Source organism: Pteropus medius, unplaced genomic scaffold, assembly GCF_902729225.1.
Source record: "Pteropus medius unplaced genomic scaffold, Ma_sr-lr_union100, whole genome shotgun sequence".
NCBI lineage: Eukaryota > Metazoa > Chordata > Mammalia > Chiroptera > Pteropodidae > Pteropus > Pteropus medius.
In genome coordinates, this window is record NW_024349224.1 from 9,487,186 (window position 1) to 9,514,009 (window position 26,824).

Consider the following 26,824-nt stretch of genomic DNA (forward strand, 5'->3'; position numbering starts at 1 on the left):
GAAAGAGTCGTGGAGAACCCCTGGAGTCCCTAGACAGCGGCGGGCGCTGCAGTACAGCACGAAACAAATCGCACCTTCAGACTTTTCAATGCGTTTGTCGCAGACCTCAGGGGAAGAGGTAACCTTTGGTTTGCAGTAATGTTGGGTTTTTATTTGTATACATCCTGGGCCTTGTCGGGGATACCAGCGAGGAGACACGGAGAACAGCACGCCAAACCTTAATCCACTAGCTCTCCCTGTGTTTCCCACGTGCTACTCGACCGTGGACTACAACTCCCGGCACAGCTTGCGGCAGGGGGCGTGTGTTTGCAGACGCGAGGAGCGTGAGTGTCTCAGTTAGCGTGAGGGAAGATTGGAGGAGCCTGGAAGAGGGGGCGGATCCGGTGATAGGGTCAGCCAATGGCTTGTGGTCCAGCGGAAGGGGGAACGGGGCGTGGCTGGGCTCGTTCGTGGGCTGCGTGTGGCTCACCGAAACCTGGATCGTGGGTTTAGGGGCTGGGAACACGCGGTCCTGAGAATCGGGCCGGCGGGTGTGGGAGATGGCGGCGCGATGGAGCAGCGAGAATGTCGTGGTGGAGTTCCGCGACTCCCAGGTAAGCTGGGGGCCAGATGGAGCCTTCTGGGCATGCGCCCTCCCGGGTTCCCTTCCCCCACTCTGCCAAGTCCGACTCGCGCCGATCCCCACCCCCCCGGGCCGGGACTGGGGAGATGGACAAGAGGGTGGCTTGGAGCTGTCAGACCCGAGCGGGCGCGTGGGAGCCTTGAGGACCACTGGAGGCGGTTGGGGCGGGCACCGACAGGGTTTTGGGGTTCCCCATGGAAGTAAGGGGAGGGAAATCTGTCTTGGGACACTGAAGCTCAGTGATTGCGTGCGAGTGAACGCTGAGGGGAGGCTCCCAACCCGGGTGGTGAGAGAGGGGGTGTTAGCTCTTCGAGGCCAGTGGTCGCGCTTAGTGACTTTGGGCAAGTCGCAGAACTTCTCTAAGCCTTAACTGTGTGGGCTTTACCCTTCCTCACAGGATCTTGGGGTGGATTCGATCAAAACAAAACAAAACCCTGTTTCAGAGCCTAAGCTTTTAAGTGGTTGCTAATGCTAGAATAGTGGAAAATCTCGTACAGTGAGTTAATAGGAGTGTACACTGCACATATTACCTGGGTTCGAATCCCGGCTCAGCCCCTAGCTTGTCATCACTCTGCTCATCTGTTTGCTCACCTGTATGTAAGAAAGTGCGAATCGTATCTATCTCATAGAGTTGGCCTGAGAAGTTTATGAGGTCATACATTTAGAATGTGGTGCATAGTGGCAGGCACATGGTAAGCCTCAAGGAACATTATCGCTTACTAGGGATTTTTCCCATTTTTCTATTTTGTCTTCCATATGCCAGGACTTGTGCTAAGTGATTTATCCACGTTTTCTTATTCTAATTAATGAAAGAACCACACAAGATAAGTAGATCTTACCCCTTTTTTCCAAACAGGGGAGCTGATCCGGGTTTGGCTGATCCCAAGTGACTTGGCCAAGGCCTTCCATTATGTAGCCATTTTGGGATTTGAACTCAGGCCTCTGGTCCCAGAGCTCTTGTTGGCCTCACTGCACTACTTTGCTTCATACTGCATGGCCTGTCATATAGTGGTTCCTCAATAAATGCCACGTCCCTCCCCCTATCCTGAGCATCGAGGACAGTGTCTTTGTGATTCTCTTTTTTATGCTTTTCATGCAGCAAATATTTATGGAATACCTTCTGAGTGCCAGGCTTTCATTCACTCATTTGTTCAACAAGGATTTATTGAGCTCTTGCCAGGAGCACACTGTGCCAGGCACTGTGTTGATACTCAGGTGATTTATACTGAAGGGAAATTAGGATTACAACAAGGGGGTGATGTGGTTTCTTTTTTATAAAACCCCATCTCCTCTTATGCCATAAAGGTAATGAGTTGGGGGAGCCACCTGCCATCTTGCTCTATGGTGCTGTCTGATACGGAGTTCCCATGGAGAATTGGAGGAGCAGTATTCCGATTAAAGGATCCTGAAGCACTTTGCACCGTCAGCACCGGGTGTCTCGTAGAGGTGGGCTTTCCCAAGGGAGGCGCCATACTCCTTTCACCTTTCTTGTTAATTGCTTTCACTGAGGACTAAGAACAAAATCATGTATGGTACCTCTGAGCCTGTTAATTGGGAAGCTACTAATCTGTAAATCCTTTAATTCTCATAGAAGCCCAGGTAGTCTCACCCCTACTTCCCTCTAGAAATGTAATTGAAGAGACCCGCAGAGAGAGTGCTGACACATATATTAGGATGCTATGAAGTAGTTTTAAATAAATCGAAACAGCAGTTGTCAAAGTAAGAGGACAAAGTAAATTGGCTAATTCAACTGTTTTGTGGAGTTGCTGTTTTTCTGATTTTTCTATTCATTCAGTTGGAATGGTACATATTGGTGTGAATTAGCATGGTTTTGTGGTTGATTCTGGTGGTAATTGTTGGGGGTAAGGACCCATTTTATTAACTGTTTCATTAATGAGACAAAAAGTTGAATCTCTTAATATTGTCTTTCTGAGAAGGAAGGCCAGAACAAACTTTTCGAAACAACTTGAAAAAAAAAAACAGTTTTTAGGTTTTCAGTGAAAAACCTCAGCTTGAAAGGTAAAACTTTTTTTTTTTAACAGCTTATACAAGCATCATTTATTTTACCAGACAGTACCTTGAAATATTACTGTCACCGATTAATACTGAGGAACCAGTGCTGCTAGGCAACTACTCTGCAGTGGTCCCTGGAATCAATGAGTGTTAACACTGTAAGAAAATTTAGAGATAATCTTCTAAGGTAACATCATCGAGAAGAATTTTCTGCGATGATGGAAATGTGGCTGTTGAACACTTGAAATGGGGAAGTGCAACTGAGATATTTTATTTTTAATTTTAATTAGTTGCCATTTAAATTGCCACTCGTGAATAGTGGCCATGGTATTGGAAAGTGTAGTGCAGATTGAATAGCTTCCCCTCGCAAAGAGAGGTAAGGTGACAATGTGCAGTTAACAAGTCTCTTAACAGTAAATGCAAAAATACTACAGGATATGACTATTGTGATAAAGATAGGAACTTTGGACTCATAATAACTGTCTGCTTAACATGTCCACTTGAGCATCTGTGAGATATCTCAAACTCAATGTCATAGTAGTTGGACATATTCTGGGACCTCTCCTTGCACCCTAGCTTTTTGCCCCCTTTCCATATATCCTCCACACAAGTGTTTTTTAAAAATCCATAATTAATGTATAATAAAATTTACCCTTTTAAGTGTACATTTTGTTGAGTTTTGACAAATGTATATAGCCCTGTAACCACCACCACAGTTAAATATGGAACATTTCCCTTACACTAACAAACTCCCTCACGCCTCTGCGTAGCCATTCTCCTTCCCTTACTTCCATCTCTTGGCAGTTTACTGAAGTGATTTTTGTAACAAAGGAATCGTAGGTTGTGTAACCTTTTGAGTCTGGCTTCTTTCACTTAGCCTAGTGCTTTCGAGATTCATTCACATTGAACATACCAGTTAGTCTGTTCCTTTTTATTACCCAGTAGTATTGGATAGATCACAATTTGTGTATCCATCCACCTGTTTATGGACATTTAAATTGTTTTCTGTTTTGGGCAATTACGATTGGAGCTGTAATAAATATTGAGGTGATATATTTAAAAACAAATTAGTTCATATCCCTCTGTTTATGAAAATCTTTCAGTGGCTTCCTATTGTACCTAGAATAAAATATAAATTCCTTATTTTGGACTGTTTTTGTGTGCCGGTGTCTGCCTAATTCTCAGATCACATCTCACACTACTTTTCCCTCAGTTTATTTTCATCTTTCTCCCCTTACTGCAGTGTAAGTTCCCAGAGGGTGGAGGCTGCCTCGTTGCTGTGTCCTTGGTGCCTAGAATAGTCCTCGGTGTGCAGCAGCGCTCAACAAATGTTTGTTGAATGAATAAATTTGACAAATCAACGCATTGATTAATAATAAGAGGAATTAAGAAAAAGTATTTAGGTTTTCATGATTTTCAAAATAAATTTTTGTTTTATATTACTTTAGATTTATAAAAAAATTGGGAAGACAGTAGGGAGTTCCCATATACCTGCACCCAGTTTCTCCTGTTAATAACTCTCACACTAGTGTGGTACATTTTCTGCAATTAGTGAATCAGTATTGATATATTATTATTAACCAAGATCCATACTTAGATTTTCTTAGTTTTTACCTAGTATCTTTTTCCTATTCCGGGATTCCATTGAGAATACCACATTACATTTAGTTGTCATGTTTCCTCAGGCCTGTCTTGGCTGTGACAATTTCTCAGATTTTGATGGCTTGACAGTCTTGAGGTGTGTTAGTCAGATATTTTGTAGAATGTCCCTCAGTTGGGATTTGTCTAATGTCTTTCTCATGATTAGACTGGGATTATGGGTTTTTGAGAGGAATACCCCAGAGGAAAAGGAACATGCTCATCACATGATACCAAGTGTATATGCAATGATCATGACATTCCATTGTTGATATTGACCTTGATCATCTGGCTGAGGTAGTGCTTGTCAGGTTTCCATACTGTAAATGTACTTTTGCCCTCTGTCTGTACAGTCGTCCCTCTTTATTGGCCTTTTCACTTTCCATGGTTTCAGTCACCTCCAGTAAACAGAGGTCTGAAAATATTAGATGGATAATTCCAGAAATAAACAATTCATAAGTTTTAAATTTTGTGCCTTTTTGAATAGGATGTTTACATCTTGCACTGTCCCTCTCCATCTTGCCCAGGACATGAATAAGCCTTTTGTCTAGCATATATACGTATATACGCTGCCACTGGTTAGTCACTTAGTAGCCATCTCAGCTGTCTCGGTATCTCATTGCTTGTTTTCAATTAACCCTTGTAGTAGCCTAATGCTAGGTCATTTGCTTCATTTCATTTCATCACGTAGATATTGTATCATTTCACATCATCATTGTAAGAAGGTGAGTGTAGTACAGTAATATATTTTGAGAGAGAGACCACATTCGTGTAACTTTCATTAGAATATATTGTTATAACTGTTCTATTATTATTACTGTAATTTCTTACTGTGCCTAATATATAAATTAAATTTTTTATCATGGGTATGTGTATATATAGGAAAAAGCATAGTATATGTAGGGTTCAGTACTAGCCATGGCTTTAGGCATCCACTGGGCATCTTGGAATGTATCCTGGTGGATAAGGGGGGGACTACTGTACTCTTTGGGAGGTAGTTGCTACATGCAGCCCATGCTTAAAGAGTGGGGAGTTACTCTCCCCCATTTATTTATCAATTATTTGTTTATATCAGTATGAACTCTTATTTATTTCGTATTTTGGATTAGAATCCAATACTTTATTTTATTGCCCAAATTGTTCCAATTGTTCCAGCTTTCACCACTGGGAGCTCCTTCAGTTGGTTCTCGTGTTCCCTTGGCATACCCCATCTTTTTTTTTTTTTTAAATACTTTTGAGTACTACAAGATGCTCAACTCTCATCATGTATATTTTCTATCCCAGTCCTAAAATTAGCCATAGCTGCAAGAAACCCTGGTTTCTTTTATTGGAGAATATTAGAAATCAAGATCTGGTGCTAGAGGTGCTTATTGCTACTGGAGTGTCATTGCCTCTAGGCCCTTTCAGCTGACAAAACAAGAAATGTATGAATGTGTACGAATCCATGTATATACAGATAGCTGTAAATATTTCTGTATGTAACCATCTTTGTCTATATTAAGCTGAACATGAGTTCATACTAACATCTTCAACCGTGATCCATTATCTCAGGGATCATTGTGACTCCCACTCTCGGCTTATCAGTCACCTCCCACTCCCACAGTGAGAAACCTGGCTCCTATCATCTTCCATCCATTTCCTTAGCTGTCATTTCAGTGGACATGTGCAGTGGTTTCAGAATTGTTAACCTGTACCTTCTAAGGAAACTACTTTATCAGCTGGAGTACAGTGCAGTTATTTTATTATAGAATATGTCGTCCATATGAATGATTGGTACCCCCATAAAGAATAATAAAATATGCCCTCCTCAAAACTTAAGGAATAGGTCATTCCAGTTATTTTTAAGCCTCAATACCTTTTCTCTAGCTCGTATCGCTCTCTTAAGACCTTTTAGAGGCAGAGACTGCCCTGAATTTTGGATTAATCATTTCTTTGCTTTTCTTTGTAGTTTTACCACACATGTATAAATGGAAACAATGTTTTATTTTGACTGTATTTGATCATTATATAGATGGAATCATATACTGTGAATTTTGTGACTTGCTTTCTTTTTGCCCTGCGTTGTTTTTGAGGTTCATCCATGTTCATTACCATGCCCGTGGTTTACTAATTTTGCTGTGAAGTAATGTTCCATTGTGTGAATATGCCACAGTTGGTTTATCCTTCTGTCGTTAAACGTTTTGGTTGTTTCTAATTTTTTTGTTATTGTAGATGATGATATATAAGCATGGTATTTACATAGGAGTAGAAATGCTAGATTGTGGGATGTGTTACCTCGAAATTGAAAACGAGGCATCTTGGCAGAAAGTTTGCTCTCTGCTGCCCTAGTGGTTGATGGCTTAGTAGTCTATAACTTCCACACAGAGAAAGACTGAGGACTTTTTTTTGCTCTGAAAAAACAAAAACAACTTGCCAAATTATTTAGCTAAGAGGAAAGCTATGAGTAGTGGGTAGTCCATGTATTTTTCTGGAGCAATCCAGCTTTGGTACCTGCTTTTCCTATGTCACCTATCTGCCATGTGTTCCCAGACAAGTTACCTCCTTTCTAAGCTTCAATTTCTTCATCTGTAAAACAAGGATAATAGTACCTGCCTGTGTCCAGGATTCCCCCCAGCCTTCCCAGTTTCTCTAGGAGGATTCACAGTTGTATTTGCAGTTACGACTTACTTTAGCAAAAGGACACAAAACAAAATCAAAGGGAGAAAGTAAAGTCAGGTGGAGACGACCGTGCACAAGATATCAAGTCTTCTCATCGTAAAGTCACTCAGGACATGCTTAATACCTCCAGCATCAAACTTTAACAACACATGTGAAATGTTGTCTACCACCGAAGCTCATGAGAGACTCGGTGCCCAAGGTTTTTATTTGGGGTTGGTCACATGGGCACCCTCTGGCTAGCATGTACCAAAATTCCAGATTCCTGGAAGGGTAACAAATGCTCAACAGAAACCACATTGTTTGTACATACAGTTTAGGCACAGTGTGCCACTCATACCAGTGAGAGAATGATGGGAATACTTCCTGAATGAGAGTTCCCAGAGCTAAGGGCCAACCTTGAAAGCAGGCCTTTCTAAGGTTAGCAGTCTCATACCTGCCGATAACTCTTCTGCTCACTACCTTATAAAGTTGCTCTGAGGGTTAAATGACATAATCAACACAGAGCACTTCGCACAGTTGCCAGTGTACATTAAGTGCTTGATACATGTTAATTATTATGATTATATTAGAAACCTTGCCTCATAAAGCAACAAACTTAGCTTGACAAAATAGACTCATGATGCTGAGAGGACTTTTAGAAGATATCTCTCATCTACCCTCCTATTTTACAGATAAAGATCTGAGACTCAGAAAAGTTAGGTGATTTTTCTAGTTATAGTTTGTGCCATTTTCGTTTGTGGGGAAGTGAAGATGTTTGCATTTTAAAGGGAGAAACTTTCTGAGAAACACCCAATATTCCGGGCGTGTAAACAGAACCTGGAGGAGATAACCTCTAGTAAGCATCAGACAGCAATGGTTCAAAAGCAGCCTTGGCAGCAGGGTCTGTCTCTAATTGAAAGAGATTGGCTCTTGTCGTTGGAAATGATCTGATCTTTTTTATATCAGCGGGTTCAGTTTGGTTTTATTCTATGAAATCTGATAATGCATACATTATAGTCTTTGCTCAGGTATGAGACATTAGGCATGTGATCTTAGGGGAACTGACCTAGCTCACCCTTCAAATCTCTGACTTCCTCTGTCTCTGACCTTTAGAACTAGATAAAGGGATGATGTAATTAGGTATCTATATCTCCCCACCACCCTGCTCCCAAGAACTTTTTCGTCATCCCAAACAGAAACTCTGTACTCAAACAATGACTCCCCATTTCCCATTCCTCTCAGCCCTTGGCAACCTCTATTCTACTTTTTGTTTCAATGAATTTACCTATTCTAGGTACTGCGTATGAATGGACTCATGCAATATTTGTCTTTTTGTGCCTGGCTTATTTCACTCAGCCTAATGTTTTCAAGGTTCATCCATATTGTAGCATGTATGCCATTGTATGTATATACCACGTTTTGTTTATCCATTCATCTGCTGATAGACATTTGTGTCATTTCAGGTCTTTCTAGCTTAAGGTCATTTGATTTGGGACCTTAATTATATCTAATCTACAAAATCCCTTCACAGTAGTACCTTGATTAGTATTTGAATAATGAGGAGAATGTATGCGTATATCAAGGGCCCAGAATCTTAGGGCCACCTTAGGATTCTGCCTATTGCACACCCTCTCGAAAGATGGTACTACCCTTGGTTGGAGGTACCATCTTGCTTTCTTTCTTACCTTCAATCTGTAAATCGCACAGGAGAGTTCTGAAAATGGCATCTCATTTCACGGCCTGCCTTTCCAACTGGGCTTTTCTCTGCTCATGACTTTAGTAGAATGAAGGATGCATAATAAACACTTTCAGCCTCCAGTGAGAACACTCTGGCATCTTGTCCCCATTATTACCTATGATATGTTTCTGGAGGGTGTATGAGTATGAGAATCCCATTAATAAGACCAGTGAGAGTAAGAGAATTTCTGTTCACCATCTGTGATTTGTGAGTATAGTAGCATATACAAAATGGCTTCTTTCTTGATAGTCTCTTAGAAATAACTTAAAAGCATTTAATAACCAAACAGTGGCACAAACTGTTTCAGACAGTGCCCTGAGAACGCAGCAGGATTTGAACTTGTTCAAGTAAGAGAATTTAGGGCTGTAACTGCCTAATTAAAATCAGCCTCATGCTTCAGCCTGAATGTACATTCATTTGATCTGGTATGGTCTCTTGGATCCTGAAAAGATGGTGTTTCCTAGGAATTGGGAGACCTGGGAAAAGGAAAGTAGTGAAATGCACTAGAAATCTCATTAAATAGGAACTAGGCATCCCAATAACAAGAATATGACTGTGGATTCAGTAGGGTCGGTGTGTGAACATTACCACTGCAGTTCAGCATGGAGGAGGAGTCCATGCCCTTTGGAAAAGCGTGGGTGAGGGATGTGTGTGTGTCAGTGTGTGAGATTTGTCTCAGGTTAGATTTTGCTTGGGAGGGGCTCTGAGTAGCTCTGTGTGCTCCACGCTAGTCAGATTCTCCAAGAGCTCCAGGACCTCTGTCTCCTCAATTTAGAATACACCAGTTTTGTCGTGTGTAGTCCTGGCGTTGGAGGGGAGAAGACAGCAATTGCCCTACTGTGAAAGTGAATGTGAAATTTGGATGAGAACTAGAAGTGGGTAAAAGTATCCGCTGTAGACAACTGATGATACCTGCCTACTGGGGACTACCTGGGCCATGGGAAGAGGAAGACCCCAAGGTGACTGACTACTTGCCTGTCTTTTCCAGCCTAAGCTGGCTATGCTGGCAGAACTGAATCTGTGTTCTCTCTCACAGGCAACTGCAATGTCTGTGGACTGTCTGGGGCAGCACGCAGTGCTTTCCGGGTAAGTGAGCTTGCTGTTTCTCTGCCATGACTTCTGGGAACAAATAACAAATCAAGAGGTTTCTGGTAAATTGGAAAATACTCTTATATTTGAATTACGGTTGTAGTGTTTAGTTTTGTTATCCTAGTGACCTCAGGGGTACAGGTAGGGATTATTTGCAGTTTATTTTTATCCCTGTCCTAACAGGTAAGCAATAAAATTCCTTCGAAATTTTAGTGGCTGGTAGTTTGGTCTTGAATTTTCTGTTTACTGAGCAGACTCTTTAGAAGGATGGTATCTGGTGTGGTCTCACGGATAGTTAGTTACTAGGATTGAGGGGTCTGGNGATTGCTTTCATGTGGGTCTTTTTTCATTCAATGTGTAGGGACCTTCAGTGCCCCCCCCTTTTACATTAATGCTTATTTTATCTAAACGAATAAAAATATAACATATACTTAGCCTCATATAGCTATATTGACAACCCATAAAATACTCTCAGGTGCCCTCCAATAACTGTGTTTCAAATGTTAGCCTTCTTAGCATTTACTGATGTGGATATTGCCATTCGTAGCATTCTAAGAGAAAATAGGGTTACGTGAATGGAAATCATGCAAGTGTTTCTGTTTTGGGGTGTTCTTAGATATGATTGCATTCATATTATTTTTCAGCATGATTTTAATTGAAGCTCACCATTTTCATTTTCTTATTTGAACTTTAAATATGTATATAAAGTATATACTTAACCGAATAGATTAAATAAATTTACAGACATAACACTTTGTGGTTACCATTCAGATTAAGATACAGAATAATTTTTAGCACCTTGGGTGGCCCTTTCGGTCTGGCAATCTGTGTCTTTGATAATTTCCCCTCCTCTATTTCTTCTCATTCTTTCTGGAGCTATTGTTAGTTGTGTCACATATCCTGTACGGGTTCTCTTCTGGTCTGCTTTTGCATTCTGGTACTTTAACTTCCAACCCTTCTACCGGATTTCAACTTAAATTTTAATTTCTAAGAGCTCTTTTTTTGAGTCTCTGTTCTTTACATTGTCCTCTTTTGCCTCTGAGAATATTAATTCTAGATTTTTCTTTCCTTTCCTTTTTCTTTTTTTGTTTTGGTCTGTCTTTTAGATTTCCTCTGGTGGCCGATCCTCGTGGGCTCTGTTAATATTAGAGAGTGATGGAATCTGTTCACCTGAGTGGTGGTGGGGTTCACTGTAGGTTGATCCGGTGGGAACCAGGCCCCTTTGTAAGAGGGTGCCCAAATGCCATTATCCCCAAGGTTTTGTTGTTATTATTTGTTTGCTTTTTCCTTCTTGAGTTGGTCATTTCTTCCTGGGAAGATTCCTCTTGTCACTAGTCACTGTCTGAAGACTAAAAGCTAAGCATTGTGAGTGCTGAGCCGGGAGAGAGGCCCGAGGGTCTCACATCGCACTTCACGTCCCGTTCTGAGCACAGCCCCTCTCGTTTACTTTGCTGTGCCCCTTGTCCCAGCCCCCAGCTTCTCTGATATCATTTCTCTGAAGCACATCACCCACCCTCCGCTCGGGTGAAGGAGAATGGGGAGGCGGCCATCTGGCTCTGTGGGGTGTGCTTAAACCACTCTGCGGAGCGTTCCTTCAAACAAGTCTCCGGTTTTGTATTTTGTTCTGCTTTTGGTTGTCCAGCCCTCTCTCTCTTCCTCTTGCCCGCAGCCCGCAGCCCGCAGCCCGCAGCTCCTGAGCGGGCCGGGCGCTGTGGATCAGCTTGCTTCTCACCACTTCTCTGCAGACACTTGGGCATTAGCTTCCTTTCTCTAGATCGGTTACCATTTATCCATCTGCTTTTCATTGCCTCTTTCATTTTCTTTGTTTTTGTGGGTTTCTGTCTTTTATGTTCTTACCCTTATTTTAGTGGGTCTTCAGAGGGGGCCCGAAGATAAACACATGTTTAATCAGGCACGTTTTCCCCGAAGTTCCCACTTTCTGTTCTGTATTTGCTTCGGAATGTCTGTGACTCTCCTGTTGACACACACCCCATATGTATAGCCCTTAGCCTTTTCCTGTTTTTCGTTCTAATGGCAAGATGCCAGCCTGCCTGCCATAGGACTCGGTGATTCCTTTGGAGGAGGTCAGAGGTTCCAGATCTTTGTTCTGCAGCAACTTTCTCAGAAGTCCCAGGAGTTCCGTGAATTTGTGTCTTACCTGTGCGTTCTTTCATAACCATCCCTCCTAGGGTTTCTGCTAGAGTTTAACATGCCACCTTAACTTTCCGTTTCCTATCTTTTCCAAGCAGGGACTTTATCTTTTTCTTCGTTATTAAGCCCACTTATCTTTGATATCCAGGGCCTTGGAGCGCTCTCCAGCAATGAATCAATGGCTGGCTGATGGTTGCTGAAATGTTGATTCATACACCAAGGATTTTTCACTTAAAAAAAAGAAAAATAGGTGAACATAGAGCATCTTTGTTTTCAGTTCCTTTACATTGATTGGCACCTAGAGCATTATATGCACTTCATATGTTATTTTCATTATTATTATTTTTCGGTTATTATTTCTACCCTCTTGATAGACTTAATTTAGTTCCCTTTCCAGTTGGCCAGCTTGCAAGGGAATTTGAGATTTTTCTATAGGATATTTGGCTAAGCGATAAGTGATGTGTTTAATTCAGTACACATTTATTGAGTACAGAGCACTCTGCTTAGTGATGCTGGATTGGATGTACAGAGATATTCGAGACATGGTCCGTATTCCAAACACTCAGTAGGTTGGGGACGAGAGCCTGAGCATTAGCGGTTCTGCTAGAGATAAATACTGCTGTCGAAGTGCAGACCATGTATTAGGAGTAACATAGAAACGTGACTGTCCTAACTGGGGGATTGGAAGAGGCTGGGGGAGGGGCAGGGTTTGAGCTCCGAGTGCAGTGGGAGGAAGTCAGACTGTCATGGATATGGTAGGGAAGACCGTCTCCAGAGGTAGATTCTCACAGGGATATGGCACCCGCTTGTCTAACGGCCACCTTGAATTACTCTTGTCACTTGTGTGCCTTTCAGAGGAGATGAACAGTTGTATATATCTGGGGATTTTTTGAGCACTGCTTGCAAACCATATGTCATTCTGAATGTGCTTTTCTATCTCAATGCTAATGCTATTATATTTCATAATATCGATGTTGTTTTCCTAGCCGCCGATTCCTGTACATCGTTAATCTAGATGCCCCTTTCGAAGGTCACCGAAAGATCTCTCGCCAGAGCAAATGGGACATTGGAGCTGTGCAGTGGAACCCTCACGACAGCTTCGCGCACTATTTTGCAGCTTCGGTGAGCTTACTTAAGGAGAACAGGAAAAGGCTTTTAAGTGTGATCTGGGGCTGGAAGCTATATATCTTATGCAGAGAAGAGAATGTAACCCTCGTTTCTCAGGTGAAAAAGAGGTGTGGAAGGAAGATAGAGACAAATTACAGATGAAAAAAAATATATGAAAAGGTTTTGCTGGTGCTATAGGTGCCAGACCTTGTGTTTCTAAGGATTAAATCTACATTTTGGAAGAGAAACATTTCCATGTCTGATGAGAACCTGTTTTCATTAGCAGCAATGTAACTAGTCAGTGACCATGAAAGATATTGTAAGGGGAAACTAGTGAGCTGGTCTGGCATTGATCTTCACTGCTTTCAGAGGAATTAGAAGGTTCCATAAGGAAGGGGTTCACTTAAAGGAAGGGGTTCTTTTTTCACTTAAAGGAAGGGGTTCTTTTTTCACTTAAAGGAAGGGGTTCTTTTTTGATTGGGATTCATTAGATCAGTTGACCGTCTGAAAATTTTATGTGCCTGATTATGTGTGAATTTTTCCAGGGAAAAGGTGTATACATTTTATTAGGTTTTCCAAGGGATTCATGACCGAGAGAAAATTCTGGGCATATCATCTCTGGTATCTTTCATCAGATTCTCTGTCAGCATTCTGTTCTCCTAGAACAATAAGAGATCTCGATCTTTGGCTCCTTTTGCACTGGGCCAGAAGGACAGTATCTATAGGAACCTTTCTTATTGTCCAGCAGATGTGACCATTCATAGTGCTATCTGAGGCTGTTCTTATTGGGACTGACAGTCCATGAGAGGAAAGCATCTGAGAAAAGAGTGACGTTGTCAGCTCTTGAAGGAACCTTTCAAAAGCTGCTCTTCCCCATCATTTCCATAATAATATCTGACTACCTAACTTTAGCCGTGGGTGTCTGAGCTTGAACTGGTTTGGGGACTGTTCTGAAGGGGAAGGGGCGAGTCAGTCTGCTGCTGTCCCATTCTCCACCTCTTTCCTGTGTGTTAGGAAGGATGCTCTTTTCGTTGACTGATGTCTCAAGGCCCTTTAGCTCCCCTCTCTACTCAGCCTCTCATTTGGTTTAGGGTTTCTCAACCTTGACACTATTGACAAGTCAGGCCAGGTAATTATTTGTGGCGGGGGCTGTCCTGTGCACTGCGGGAGATTTAGCAGCATCCCTGACCCCTACCTACTAACATCCCCTTCTCTCCCCTAATTGTGATAACCCAAAATGTTTCTAGACATTGTTAAATGTCCCCTGGGAAGCACTGATTTAGGCTGACCTGATTGGGAAGCACTGATTTAGGCTGACCCCTTAGTACTCGGTCCAAGTGAATTAACACTGCATTTATTTATGAGTGGCGAGAAAGACAGCCTTTTTTTTTTAAGATGATTATTTTAAAATGAAAATATAGTGTCGTTTATTGCGTTCACAATGTTGTGTTACTGCCACGTCTATCTAGTTCCCAAACATTCATCACTTCAGCGTCAGACCATTTACCATTAAGCAGTTTCTCCCCATTTCCCCCTCCCACAGCCCCTGGCAACCACCAATCCATGTTCTGTCTGTATGGATTTATCTGTTCTGGATAGTTCATATAAATGGAATCATACAACACATGACCTTTTGTGTCTGGCTTCTTTATCCATGTTGTAGCATGTATCAGCACTTTATTCCTTTTGTCTGAATAATATTCCATTGTACGGATAGACTGCGTTTTGTTTATCCGTTCTTCCACTGATTGATGTTTGGGTTGGCTTTTGTGCATAGTGCTGATATGAATATGCGTGTACATGTACTTTCTGAGTACTTGTTTTCAGTTCTTCGTGGTATATATCTAGCAGTAGAATTGTAGGGTCAGATGGTAAGTCTGTGTTTAACTTTTTGAGGAACTATCAAACTGTTTTCTACAGTGGCTGAACTGTTTTATAGTCCCACCAGCAATGCACAAAGGTTCCAATTTCTCCTCATTTTCATGAAAATTAGTTATTTCCTGTTTTATTATTGAAAAATTTTTTTAAATGATAGCCATCCTAGGGTGGCAGTGGTACCTCACTGTGGTTTTGATTTGCATTTCCCTAATGACTAATGATGTTTAGCATCTTTTTACGTGCCAGGTGGCCATCAGTATATCTTTTTTTGGAGAAATGTCTAGTCAAGTCTTTTGCCCATGTTTTAATTGGAATTGAGTTACTTGTCTTTTTGCAGTTGAGTTATAATAGTTATTTATATACTTTTGTTATTAGACTCTTATCAGGTATATGATTTGCAAACACTTTCTCTAGTTCTGTAGATTATCTTTTTTCTTTCTTGATAATGTCCTTTGATACATAAAAGTTTTAATTTTTGATAAAATTCAACTTGTTGATTATTTTTTGTTTTTGAGCCTTAGTTGATTGAGTCTCAGTTGCCTCATCTATATGAGACGTGCTTCATCTGTCATGGGCGATGACACCACCGGTGTACAGTGTGGTGGGAAGGAGCAGAGGGCAGGTTTCCCAAGGTGCCCAGTTCATAGACTGGCACTAGCAAACCCTCTGGAAATGGCAGATAATATTATAAGATGAGGGGACTTTTTTTTTCACTTCTATCCCCAGTGGAAGCTATTTTGAATCCTAACCTTTTCACAGGAATTTTACCTATTTAGAATTGGAATCTGGCATTTCAGGATAAAAATCTCAGAACTCTATATATCTATCTGACTCTGAGCTGTAATGAAAATCAGTTTTATATATATCAGTTCAGAAATTATTAAATGGCCTATTAGTAATCTTTATTCACTTTTAGTTTGTTTCATAAGCTCATGATAGTTAGGGAGCTTTTGCTGGTTTGTTTAAGTGAAATATAGTTTAATCAAACCTTTTTCTTCTTATCTTTTTCTGTTGTAGTCGTGGTTTCTTCTGGCCCATTTTCTCTGTATCTTTCTGCTTAGATCTTTAAGAAATTCCATACAGACCAGTTTAAAGAGTCTGTGTAATTTTGCCTTCTAGGACACCCCTTTGGTGGTGTTTCTGTTTTCTTTCTTGTGCCTCTGCTTTATAAGTGTGGTAGATAGACTCTAGGCATTTGATAATGGGAAGAGTGAGCTGAAAAAAATCTAGTGCGACAGCAGCCGGGGAGATGGGTGCGTGACCTCCAGAGCGGGGAGGAGGTTCTCCTAGTGGTTGGGGGACAAGTTCGTTACCATAACTCACATACTCAGTGGTGCATTTGTAGCTTCAGCTTAGCTGTAATTTTTCAAGACGGGTTCATTTTGAAGATAGCAGTGCCTTTCTGTTTTGAAATTCAGAGTCCTTGTACTGAGCTGAGGTTAGCTCAGATATTAATCGTACGTATTTCCGATGGCTTTTTTAAAAAGTTCAACCTGTAGGATCGTTGCAAGTTGCTTTCTATGTGGCTTCCCCTGCTCGGCCTCGCGCAGACTGGCGGGAGAGCGTGAGTCCAGCTGTGCTGCCCGCTGCCTTCTTTGCCTTGTTTCTTTTCAGAGTAACCAGCGGGTCGACCTGTATAAGTGGAAGGACGGCAGTGGGGAGGTTGGCACAACCTTACAGGGCCACACTCGTGTCATCAGGTAGGCGCCAGCCCTCCACGGTTCCCTGGACTGTGTTGCTTCGTCACAACCTTCTCCACAGCTTGACTGTCTGTGTCGTGTTGGCCCCGGGTGGCTGTTAGGTCGGAGGCTTGCCCTGAGGTGATGGCTTGGACAGCGAAGAGCAGCTGGTGTTTGGGAACCAGCATCTGTGCAGTGTTAACCCCGATCCCAGAAACTTAGACAGGTAGAGCCTGGCCCAGAGTACAGATTAGAGCTGATCTTTGCCTCAGGAGGGAGACAGAGTTATGCCAGAGGCGTCCCTCAGGTCACAGTCGGCAGTGCCCACGAGTACAGAGACATCAGGGGGCAGCCTCGTGCTCTTTCTCCGACAGCCGTGGGAGCCTGCCTCATAGGCCATTGTCCAGCTGCACAGTTGCCGTACACTTGTGGCCTTCCATTGGCTTCTGGAGTGTTCCTCGACCCACCCTTGCCCTGGATCACTGTTTCTGGGTGGGGAAAATTTGTCCTGGGAGGTAGCAGCAGAGAGCGCAGGAGTGGTGAAGTGGACCTGGGGAGTGATGAGAAAGGCTAGATCCTCAGCCTGTGCCAACTGTTCCTGTGGTAACTGCCTTTCTAGGGGGGAGGGCACAAGTAAGGGGACCGGAGGCCTGCCCTTGAAAGCCATATGGCAACGTGGCAGTTTCCCACTGCTTTAAGAGATGTGAGGTTTACTCAAGGTACCTGTGGTTGAGTCTGATTTAGAACATGATAAGTTAAAAATTGCTTTATGTGTTTTTCCTTTGTTGTGTGTGTGTGTGTGTGTGTGTGTGTGTGTGTGTGTGTGTGAGTTGAAATGCTCCATAGCTAGTGATGACAAAGGGAAGAACCTGAAAGTTTCCCTTGGAGCTCAGTTAAATCTTGTTCATTCCCAAAGAGCTTTGGAGACTCTCAGCTTAAACCATATTGAGAGGCCCATTCACAGAGACTTTCTGAAGCTACTAGAGACTAAATCTGCTACTGCTTTGGAACCAGACTGAATTTTTTCTCTATGTTGTTGTCCTGTTTATTTCCTGTATTCCCAGCGACTTGGACTGGGCAGTGTTTGAGCCAGATCTCCTGGTTACCAGCTCCGTGGACACCTACATCTACATTTGGGATATCAAGTAAGAACAATTAAGAGGCATAACCACTTGGTTGTGGGACAATTTGAGACCTTCGTCTTAGAGATCAGGTGTCTTGGTTTGGTTTCCCCTAAATGAAGACCCCGAGAGAGGGGTACGTGATTTAGGAGGTGAGAGAAACTCCATAGGGGGATGGAAAAGAGAGACAGGATCGAGAGGGCCACAAATAGAGGGTGCATTATCCACCCGGGTACCATTGTGAGCAGGTGAGACTTAGCCTTACTGGGGACCACTAGGTACTAGTGTAAAACTCCCTCCTCAGCAGGCAGTGCTACAGACACGTCTGCTCAGATCTTTACTTGCTCTTTGTGAGGCTTCAGTTCCCCATTTGTAAAAGGGGGCCGAGAGCCGCCTGGGTTACTCTTCATGGAGTGAAGAATAAAGAGCGCCCGGCCTAGGGCCCGGCGTGTTTTAAGTTCTTAATAAATGTCTATTCCCCTCTCTCTCTGTAGAGAAAAGTTCCCTTTGCTGTAACAGAGGTGACGATCTAGAGGGTATAGTCTGTAGAGTTCCCCAGATGGGACACCCTTTCCCCTCACGAGGCTCTTGTGCTCCGATATGGCAATGGATTTGTGCGATTTTACACTGAAAGGTGGAAGAAAAACCGGGCATTGAGGCGTGACAAACCTGACAGACCAGCGAAAGGGATTCTTAGGGAGTAAGGGTGAGTCTGCTGACTTCTGTGTTCCATGCAGATTAGCGCTTCAGAGGTGATTAGTTAAAGGCAGAGCCTGAGGAAGCAAAGAACAAAATCTGGGGAAATGGAAGAGAGAAGCTTTTAAAGAAACAGACCCTCCAGGGAGCTATGGGGCTGGGTTAGGATATGCTTCATTTACATGAGACAATTGTTTTTATAACTTAAAGATGAAAAGGCACAGAACTGACAATTCCTTTTCAGGTTTTCTAAATAGTTAGCGGGAGCTGCAGATGGGCCTTGTCTGGCCCTCCCAGCCCTAGGGTGCCGCTCAGTTCTGTCATTTCACCATTTGTAGTTAACCATAAACCTCTCCAAGAGTCTCCCGTTGTATCTAGGAATAGGTTTTTTTTTGTTTGTTTTTTGTTTTTAGTTGTTATAAAACATAAAATTTACCGTCCTCACCATTTCGAAGTATACAGTCAGTAGTGTTAGTATACTCACATGGCTGCGCAACACATCTCCAGAATGTTTTCATCTTGCAGAGCTGAAACTGTTGTACGCAGTAAACAACAACCTCCCAACCCTCCCGCCCCCGCCAGTGGCCCCTGGCGACCACCGTTCTACTTTTCTGTCTCTGTGAGTTTGACTACTCCAGGGACCCCAAATAAGCAGGATTGTACAGTACTCATTCCTTCAGGACTGACTTATTTCACTTGGCATCAAGTCCTCAAGGTTCATCTATGTCGTAGCACGTGGACAGGATTTCCTTCCTTTTTAAGGCCTAATGACGTTCCATCGTATGTGTATACCACGTTTTGTTTATCCATTCATCGGTCACGGGCACTTGGGTTGCTTCTACCTCTTGGCTGTTGTGAACATCCAGAGTAGTTTTCCACTCCACCTTTGAAATGCTGTTGGGGAGGTTCTTGCACAGTTACGCCTCCATGACCGTCCCCTTGTTCCATTAGGAGGAATGACACCAGGAAGGTATTCTTTTGGCTTTTTCCTCTCCTACATCAGAGTCACCCAGGCTGTGCTAAATCATGTAACTCATTTTCTGTGGATATGGCTGTATGATTTGAAATTCAGACTTGGCCACAATTGAAGTGACTGACAAACTTCATCTACCTGGAAAGAGATAGGCTTCTCTTTACACTCTTTTTAAGGCCCTCCTATTCCTACTGAACTCTAAGTACCCACGGATAGGAAAGTGAAGAAATGCATGCAGAGGTGGATGGTGGCATATGAATTGGGCATTTGATTTCCTACTTTTATATTTCAGAGACACAAGGAAACCTACCATTGCACTGTCTGCCGTAGGTGAGTGTATATTCCCCCGGCTTGTCTTCATTCCATTCCTTCCATCCCTTCTCTCACACTGACCACCCCACACCCCATCTTCATCATGGCTGGGTGGAATTGTAAGTCCCACATTGCAAGGGGCTTGCTTCAGGCTGCTCTTAGAATTTAGAGTCAGGACTGTTGTTGATTTTGGTCAGGAACTTACGTCTGAATTCAAGGACAGGAACCAAATTGGTGTGTTCTATTGCAGAAACTTTCAAATGTTTATAAAAATAGAGGAAAATGAACTGCCTTCTGTTCATCGTCTAGTATCACAGTCGTCAATGTGTGGCCAATCTTATCTTCCTCCACCCACTGTCCCACCGCCCCACCCCATCCTCTTGGGGATTATTTTGAAGCATTATTTTAAATCCTCATTATCATCATTTCATCAACAAATATTTCAGTAAGTATTTTTGTAAGAGAGGAATCCTTTAAAAAAAACATAATCACAGTACCATTAATCTACCTAAAAATATTAACAATAGCTCTTTATTATGAAATATTTAAGCAGTATTCAAATTTCCCCAAATCTCTCTCTTTCTCTCTTCTCTTGGGGTTCTTCTTCCTCAGTTTTTTTGGTTTGTTTGTTTTTCATTCCCTGCAGTTAATTTATTGAAGAAACTAGGTTGTTTGTTCCGGTGGTTTCTCTACAATCTAGATGGTGGCGATTGTGTCTCCATGGTATCATGTCATATGGATGCACTGAGTCTTCGAAATTACTTTCTGATCTGTTTTCATTGCTCAGTTGGAATTGACTATTTTTGGGATTCTGAACTGGAGCTTTCGTGGAGTGTTCCCGCTACTTCCTGAAAATTGAACTTGGGTATAGAACCTGGTATACCTTATTCACCGTGATGAAGCCCAAAAACTTATATTATCTGGTTCTTAAATACTGTTCCTTTGTATCTTCTTGTTACATTTGAATTCCCGTTTGCTGTTTGTTCCAAAATGATTGCATGATTCTTCTCTTTTTCCCCACACCTCCATACTTCATCATTTAAAGGCATTTAGCATCACGACTCTATTAAGCAGCCAGATTGTCTGTGAGGTTAGAGACTATGTCTGTCTGATTCGGTGCTATAGAACAAGGTCAGCATGTGTGCCTGACCCAAGGGAATGCTTCATAAATATTTGATACTTGGATGTAGGAATCAAGCACTGTGCCTTTGTGCCCAGGGCTTAACAGTCCTTATGATCTGATGTCCCCCCACCCCCAAACTTTTAGGCACTTATAGTCTCAGACGTAGAATGGTCCACAGACGTTGCAGAGGACATCCATCTGAATAAAAACACAAGCAGTCTGTAACTGCCTCAATCACGTTCCTCTGACTTTGTCATTTCCATGTAACAGGTTTCTAAGTTAGATTGGTCATAGAGGAACCCTATAAATAAAGGCAGTTCTTTTTTTTTCAGCCCACTTATTCTAATTGCTTTCTTTTCTGTTATAGATCCTTTAAAAAAATAGAAATAGGAGACTTCTTTCCTTTTTGCACCTCGGCGAGGTTTCTCAGTGATAGGAAGGCTGCCCTGGGAGAAAAGAGGCAGCTGAGAGGCTTGTGGACCTTTGTAAGCTGCCCCATGTAACCTTCCCTGAGAGGTGCAGCCTTGGATGCTGCTGCTCCCCACATCTGTGGTCCCCATCTCTCCGGGAGTACCTTGTTCGTGCCTTCGGAGTAGGGCGTCAGTGAGAGCATGTCTGGGTGTGCTCCAGAGTGTTGTTCTCTGTGTCTGGAAATCTTACAGGCTGGGACCTTTGTTTGACCCTGATGTCATGACTTAGCAGAGCAGGGTGAATGTTTGGGAGGTTTCCTGGTCTGATAGACCCCACGCTCCCCCACTGGGAAAAGTGTTTTCTCGGAACTTATCAAAGCACCATCATGAGGAAGTGGAGCAGGCTCTTCTTACTCATTCTCTAGCTGATATGTTTTCTTGCCAAAAAACCAAAACAAAACTGGGTCTCTTAAGTAATACGCTCGCTTCCTTCCTTCATCTTAAGGGGTCTCCACCACTTGTGCTTGAATGACTCAAGGGAAAAAAAAAGAACAGACAAACAAATATCCTCACCAAAACCAAGAAAGGATAAATCCTGGGTCTTAACTCTATTTCCTGTTAGATCCTAAGTCCTTGCTTTATCTATCACACTCTCTCGACTTCCTGGGTCAGATTGTTCTCCAAAACCCTGGATCTACTATGGTGTCCCCAGTAATAACCACCCACCAAAAGGGAGAGGCGTCAAAGCAGAATGTCATGTGTTGTCTGAGCGGAGGACAAGAAGAGGCGGGAGGGAGGGTGGGCCATTATTTGGTTCTTAATTAACCCGATTATTTTTAAGAGACAGCTAGAATTACTGTTATAGTCCAGTTTTCCAAACGTCTCAGCCCCTTCTGACATCTTACAGTGCGCCTCCTCTCTTAAGTTGCTCCTTTTTCATTGTTAACCTCTATGTATTGGCAGAGTTGGAAAGGCCTGAGTTCACACGGTGCCAGGGTGTCCTTTTTGCTGACTCAGCACAGGGCCGATGGCCATGTCTAACTGCTGATGGGGAGATGGGGGTAGGGGTGCACATAACCTTCTGAGGGCAGAATCGGGCAACACTGGAGCTTATTCATCTAGCTTCAGCTGTGGGCTTTGTTCTTTCTAGACTGTCTCTCTAAAAAAAAAACAAAAAACAAAAACAAAAAAACGGGGTTGGGGGAGGAGCAGGTGCTGAGCTGAGGCTCTCCTGGTTGGGAGCGCAGGCATGGTCTTCGGAGATGATGAATGAGGAGCCAGGTTGTGCAATGAGTCAATTACCAACCTGCAGAGCCATGCTCACCCTCTGCTTGCTAAGAAACTACATTTCCCCCGGATGCTGCTCTGAGATAACCTATAGGTTTTTTCCTAAGGGAAGTTATTGCCTCAATTATGTGACTCTGATCCTGTTCCCATGTGTTATTTAATTCATTTATTTTTGGGGCTTCATTTTCTCTTTAATGATGGAGTTGGTGCAGTCAGAGAGACTTGAAGGGTTCTGTGCTTATTCAACTAGAACTCATTATCCAGCTCCCCTGGATGTGCTCCCTCTGGTTCTGAAGTTGTTGAAGGCAGCAGCTTTCTTCCCCTGATTTTTCTTTGCAGCGGGTGCCTCACAGGTCAAATGGAATAAAAAAAATGCCAATTGCCTTGCCACCAGTCATGACGGGGATGTGCGCATTTGGGACAAGCGGGTGAGTAACCTCTCCTTCTCCCCAGCTGGCCTTCTTTCCCTCCCAGAGGGTAAGAAGAGGATGTTGTTATGAGTAGCCGGGCTTGCCTCAAGAGTGTAGGGTGCCCTATGCAGCGTGGTAAATTGCCATTTTAAGATCATCGTACCAGATAACATTTGCTTCCTGATCAAACTGGTGTTGAAGGAAGATAGGGAGGTGAGGCATTATGATTGGTGGTTAAGAAAATGAACTTGGCCTGACTGAAGTTAGAGTCTCACTTTGCTACCTCCTAAGTATGGTATCAGTTGAGCCACTAAACTTCTCCAGGCCTCTGTTCCTTTATCTTCAAAGTAAAGATGATAATAATAGTGAACGTATCATTGAGGAGGTCAAGCCTGGGGGACTGGACACTAATCTAGTATGGTCAGCTGCCCCAGACTGCAAAGTGAAAAGTAGTCCTAGGATGTATACCATTCAGAATACCTCTGGTATAAACCACCGAGGGAGGGTCCTCAGTACGTTCATATTCTCCCTCAGAAGCCTAGCTGTGCCATCAGTCCCAAGAGGACCTGCAGACCATGTGTTCTCCCTGCAGCAGCCTGTGTAACTGACAGGCATGAAAGAGGTGCCAGGGTCCCAGGCTGCTCTGTAATGGAAAGTCTGTTGGAAATTTGGTATGTTTGCATCAGTGAAAATAATGACACAGGGAACGGGCCTACCCCATCGCTAACTGCCAGAGGGAATGACGTAGAGAGTAATTGGCTTCTGTAAGATCTGGGGTATAAATACTGCTTCTTGCTGTGTGAAACCGGAGGCTAGAGATCCTCAGCCTCTATGGGGAGCACCTACCTTGGGTTTTTTCTGAAACTTGTTCAGGGGCTGTCCCAACTCAGGTGCAGACTGGAAAGCCTCAGCTTTGCTGCCAGCCACCCTGCTCTCTTCCCCTTCTAGCCGGCAGTAAGGTCTCAACAGTTGGAGGGAGGGGAAGGAAGTGAAGCAGAGATTGGGAGTTGGCTGGATTAGGTGCCAGGACCTGCTGGGGAGGAAGTGTTGGTCGAAGCCCTCCGCCTTCGATAGCTCTTAGGCGAGAAGGTGATTTTATAAGTAGAGGTTGGACAGGTACATCTTCCATATGTTAGTTTTTGTCTCTGTCCTTTTAGTCCAGTGTGGTAATTGCCATTCCCCCCCACTCCTTTATTTCTTATATTGATTGGTTTTATTCCTTTTGTTATTAGTATAGCATTTAAATATAGCGAATGGTTTAAATAAAGTGTTTGGTCATTTGTCTTTGCTATGGACTGTTTTCAGAGCCATAGGCAAATAAACAGTTTGGTATTTAGCCATGAACTCTGTCAATACCTGTTTTCCTTATCTTGTAGAAATGTACTGCCAAACTCTTCCTTCCTAGTCCTCTCGTTGGTCCGCTAACAACCCTGACTTCCCTCAGCAAGCCTTTTATCTGTTTTGTTTAAAGGGTTTTAACTTTATTTTTGGCTATCAATACTTAGGGATTCTGCTCAGATGGATTGTAAAACTTGTTGGTCATATTTTTACTACTCTGGCACTTTCTACTGTCATACCAGCACTGGCAGCAAGCATCAGAGACTTTAAAAAGTACAGTATGAGTGATAATGTTGGATTTCATTTCAACTCACACTGACTAATAATACTAATGTTTACTGAGCATTTATTATGTCAGGCATTGTTCTGAGAACTTTATATGTATTGATTCATTACTCTTTATAACTAACCTTTAAGTAGATACTATTTTTATCCCTGTTCTGCAGATGAGTATACTGTGGACAGTGTGTTGTGGGATTTGAATTCAGGGAAGCTGGTTGTGGAGACTGTACTCTTAAACTCAGAGACTAATGCTAATTATAGGAGTAATAGATGCTCTTTGTAGAAAATATGAAAGAAAAAGTAAAAATCATTCATCGTCCTATTACCCAGAGACAAATGCTAACATTTTGGTGTTATGCTTTTTTAAAAATATGGCTTATCACATTAAGTACATAGTTATGTATATACTTTTTTCATTTAACATTACAACATATGCATTTTCCCCATGTTATAATCTCTAAGTATAACTTTTAATGGCTATATCATATTGTATCAGATAGTTATACTGTAATTGATTTTAAAATTACTCTCCACTTCCTATTTGTGTCATTTCTGGTTTTCTTGTGTTCCAGATAACACTAGGATGAACATCTTTTGTATCTAAAGCTTTTTTTGAATTTGGAATATTCCTTTAAGAAAGGAAAACTTTAAATCTCTTGATAAATTTGTCAGATTTTTCCCCAAAAGGTTGTACTACTTTATATGTACACCAGCAGTTACAAATGAAGCCTCATTGAGTATTATTTACATATATCTTCTAATTTGATAGTTAAAAAAGGTCTTGTTTTAATGTATGTTTCTAGGTTTTCTCAGTTTGTTTTAAATATGCTTATTAATCATGTATTATTTTGCGATGTGTGTTCATTCTCTTTTTGGGGCCTTGGTCACTTTAAGATTGGTGAATTTAGCCTCAGGATTGAGGTTGGACCTGTTTGGATGTCACAGCCCCTCTTAGGTGATTGTGAGGAAGGGGAGCAGGAGTCGCAGACCATGCTACTAAAAAGGAAAAGTATCCTTCGTTAAAGCCATGTATGGGCTAGAGCAGAAGGAGATGATGCTCACTGGCCCATATACAGAGCATGCTTGGAGAGCTAGATTAGTCTTTTTGTTGTCATTTTGCTATTTTTAAACAAAACAAAGTGGAGTTTCTTATGGATAGAAGTGGTATCCAGTAGTGTTCTTATATCCCCACTCAGTACTCAGCAAACTGTTATGCGGTATACACTCAATAAGTTCTTTCTAAATTGATAACGCTCAGTGCTGATCCTTTGCAGAAACCCAGTATAGCAGTGGAATATCTAGCAGCCCACCTTTCCAAAATCCATGGCCTGGACTGGCACCCAGACAGCGAGCACATTCTTGCTACCTCCAGCCAAGACAACTCTGTCAAGGTGAGTGGTTCCCACTGGTACATTTGGGGGAGCTGTGTTGGGAGGCATCAGATTGCGTGATAGCACTTTCTTTGGAAGGAAAGCTACAGCATATTAGCATAGTCTGTGCATGTCAGGGATGCATATGCTTCTTGGGGAGCTGGGCAAGTAAACCTGGTTATGTAGACCAGCAGGAATGATATAGTAGCATATATCTGATATGGCTCCTGGACTTTGTTCAGAGAGTTTTCTTCTTTCCCTTTGTGGAAGGAAGTCAGAGACAAAAGCATTTAGAAAGGAAAAGGGATTTACTTGCAAATAAGTTGCCGGGAAGTCAGATATCAGAAAGACTGGCTCATCAAAAAACACTACAGATGTAAAGTAAAGGAGGAACACCCACAGAATTGTTCAGGTTCCCAAGTTTACGATTAGTCTGTCCGGAGTGAAACACAGCAGTTTTCTCACGTGATTATATCTGCAAAATTATGACATTCAGATATCGGCATTGCGAAAGTCGGGGATAGAGTTGTTTTATTAGAGATTCTCTAACTTACAGGAAATGCTCACGGTTTTATGTCTTTCGGTGACCCTGTTATTTTTGGTCTTCATCAGAGTGCAGTGTTTCTTATTGTTTTCCTTTCTGACTGGGGTGTGATGTGCACCCTTGTTCAGAAGGATGCAGGGCACAGAGTCAGCTTCACACTCCAGTTCCTCCTTGTGGTCAGGTCCTTCCACATGGAAGGACCACAGAAGTTTGCTTAGCAATTACTAATTTAATGCCTTGTTTTGTTTATATAGGCGTGTACAATGTCTTTTTTTGGTATGGTTAACAAAAATAGAATCATACACTAAGTCTTAAAAAGTTAACTTCTGTCTTGAGGTTTGTAAATCCCTTAGGGTTGTAATTTACTTTTATGTGCCAGAAGTGGTTTTTTTTTTTTTTTTTTTTG

The 26,824-nt window shown here is 42.4% G+C and overlaps 1 protein-coding gene across 3 annotated transcripts in view; it reads left to right on the top strand.

The window, feature by feature from the left end:
* The first annotated feature begins 413 nt into the window (after positions 1 to 413).
* Positions 414 to 26,824, top strand: part of WDR59 (WD repeat domain 59) — a 66,131-nt gene continuing 39,720 nt past the window's right edge. The window contains exons 1-8 of one of the 3 annotated variants that reach the window (XR_005656900.1): positions 414 to 593; positions 9,685 to 9,734; positions 12,875 to 13,010; positions 16,488 to 16,573; positions 17,617 to 17,697; positions 19,635 to 19,672; positions 22,814 to 22,902; positions 25,779 to 25,895. Coding sequence is in view for 2 of the 3 variants with exons in the window: in XM_039881072.1 (XP_039737006.1) it covers positions 540 to 593; positions 9,685 to 9,734; positions 12,875 to 13,010; positions 16,488 to 16,573; positions 17,617 to 17,697; positions 19,635 to 19,672; positions 22,814 to 22,902; positions 25,779 to 25,895 (651 nt within the window). In the remaining variant the exon portion in view is untranslated. The remainder of the gene's footprint in view (positions 594 to 9,684; positions 9,735 to 12,874; positions 13,011 to 16,487; positions 16,574 to 17,616; positions 17,698 to 19,634; positions 19,673 to 22,813; positions 22,903 to 25,778; positions 25,896 to 26,824) is intronic. The other 2 variants (XM_039881072.1, XM_039881073.1) reach the window with 2 other exon arrangements.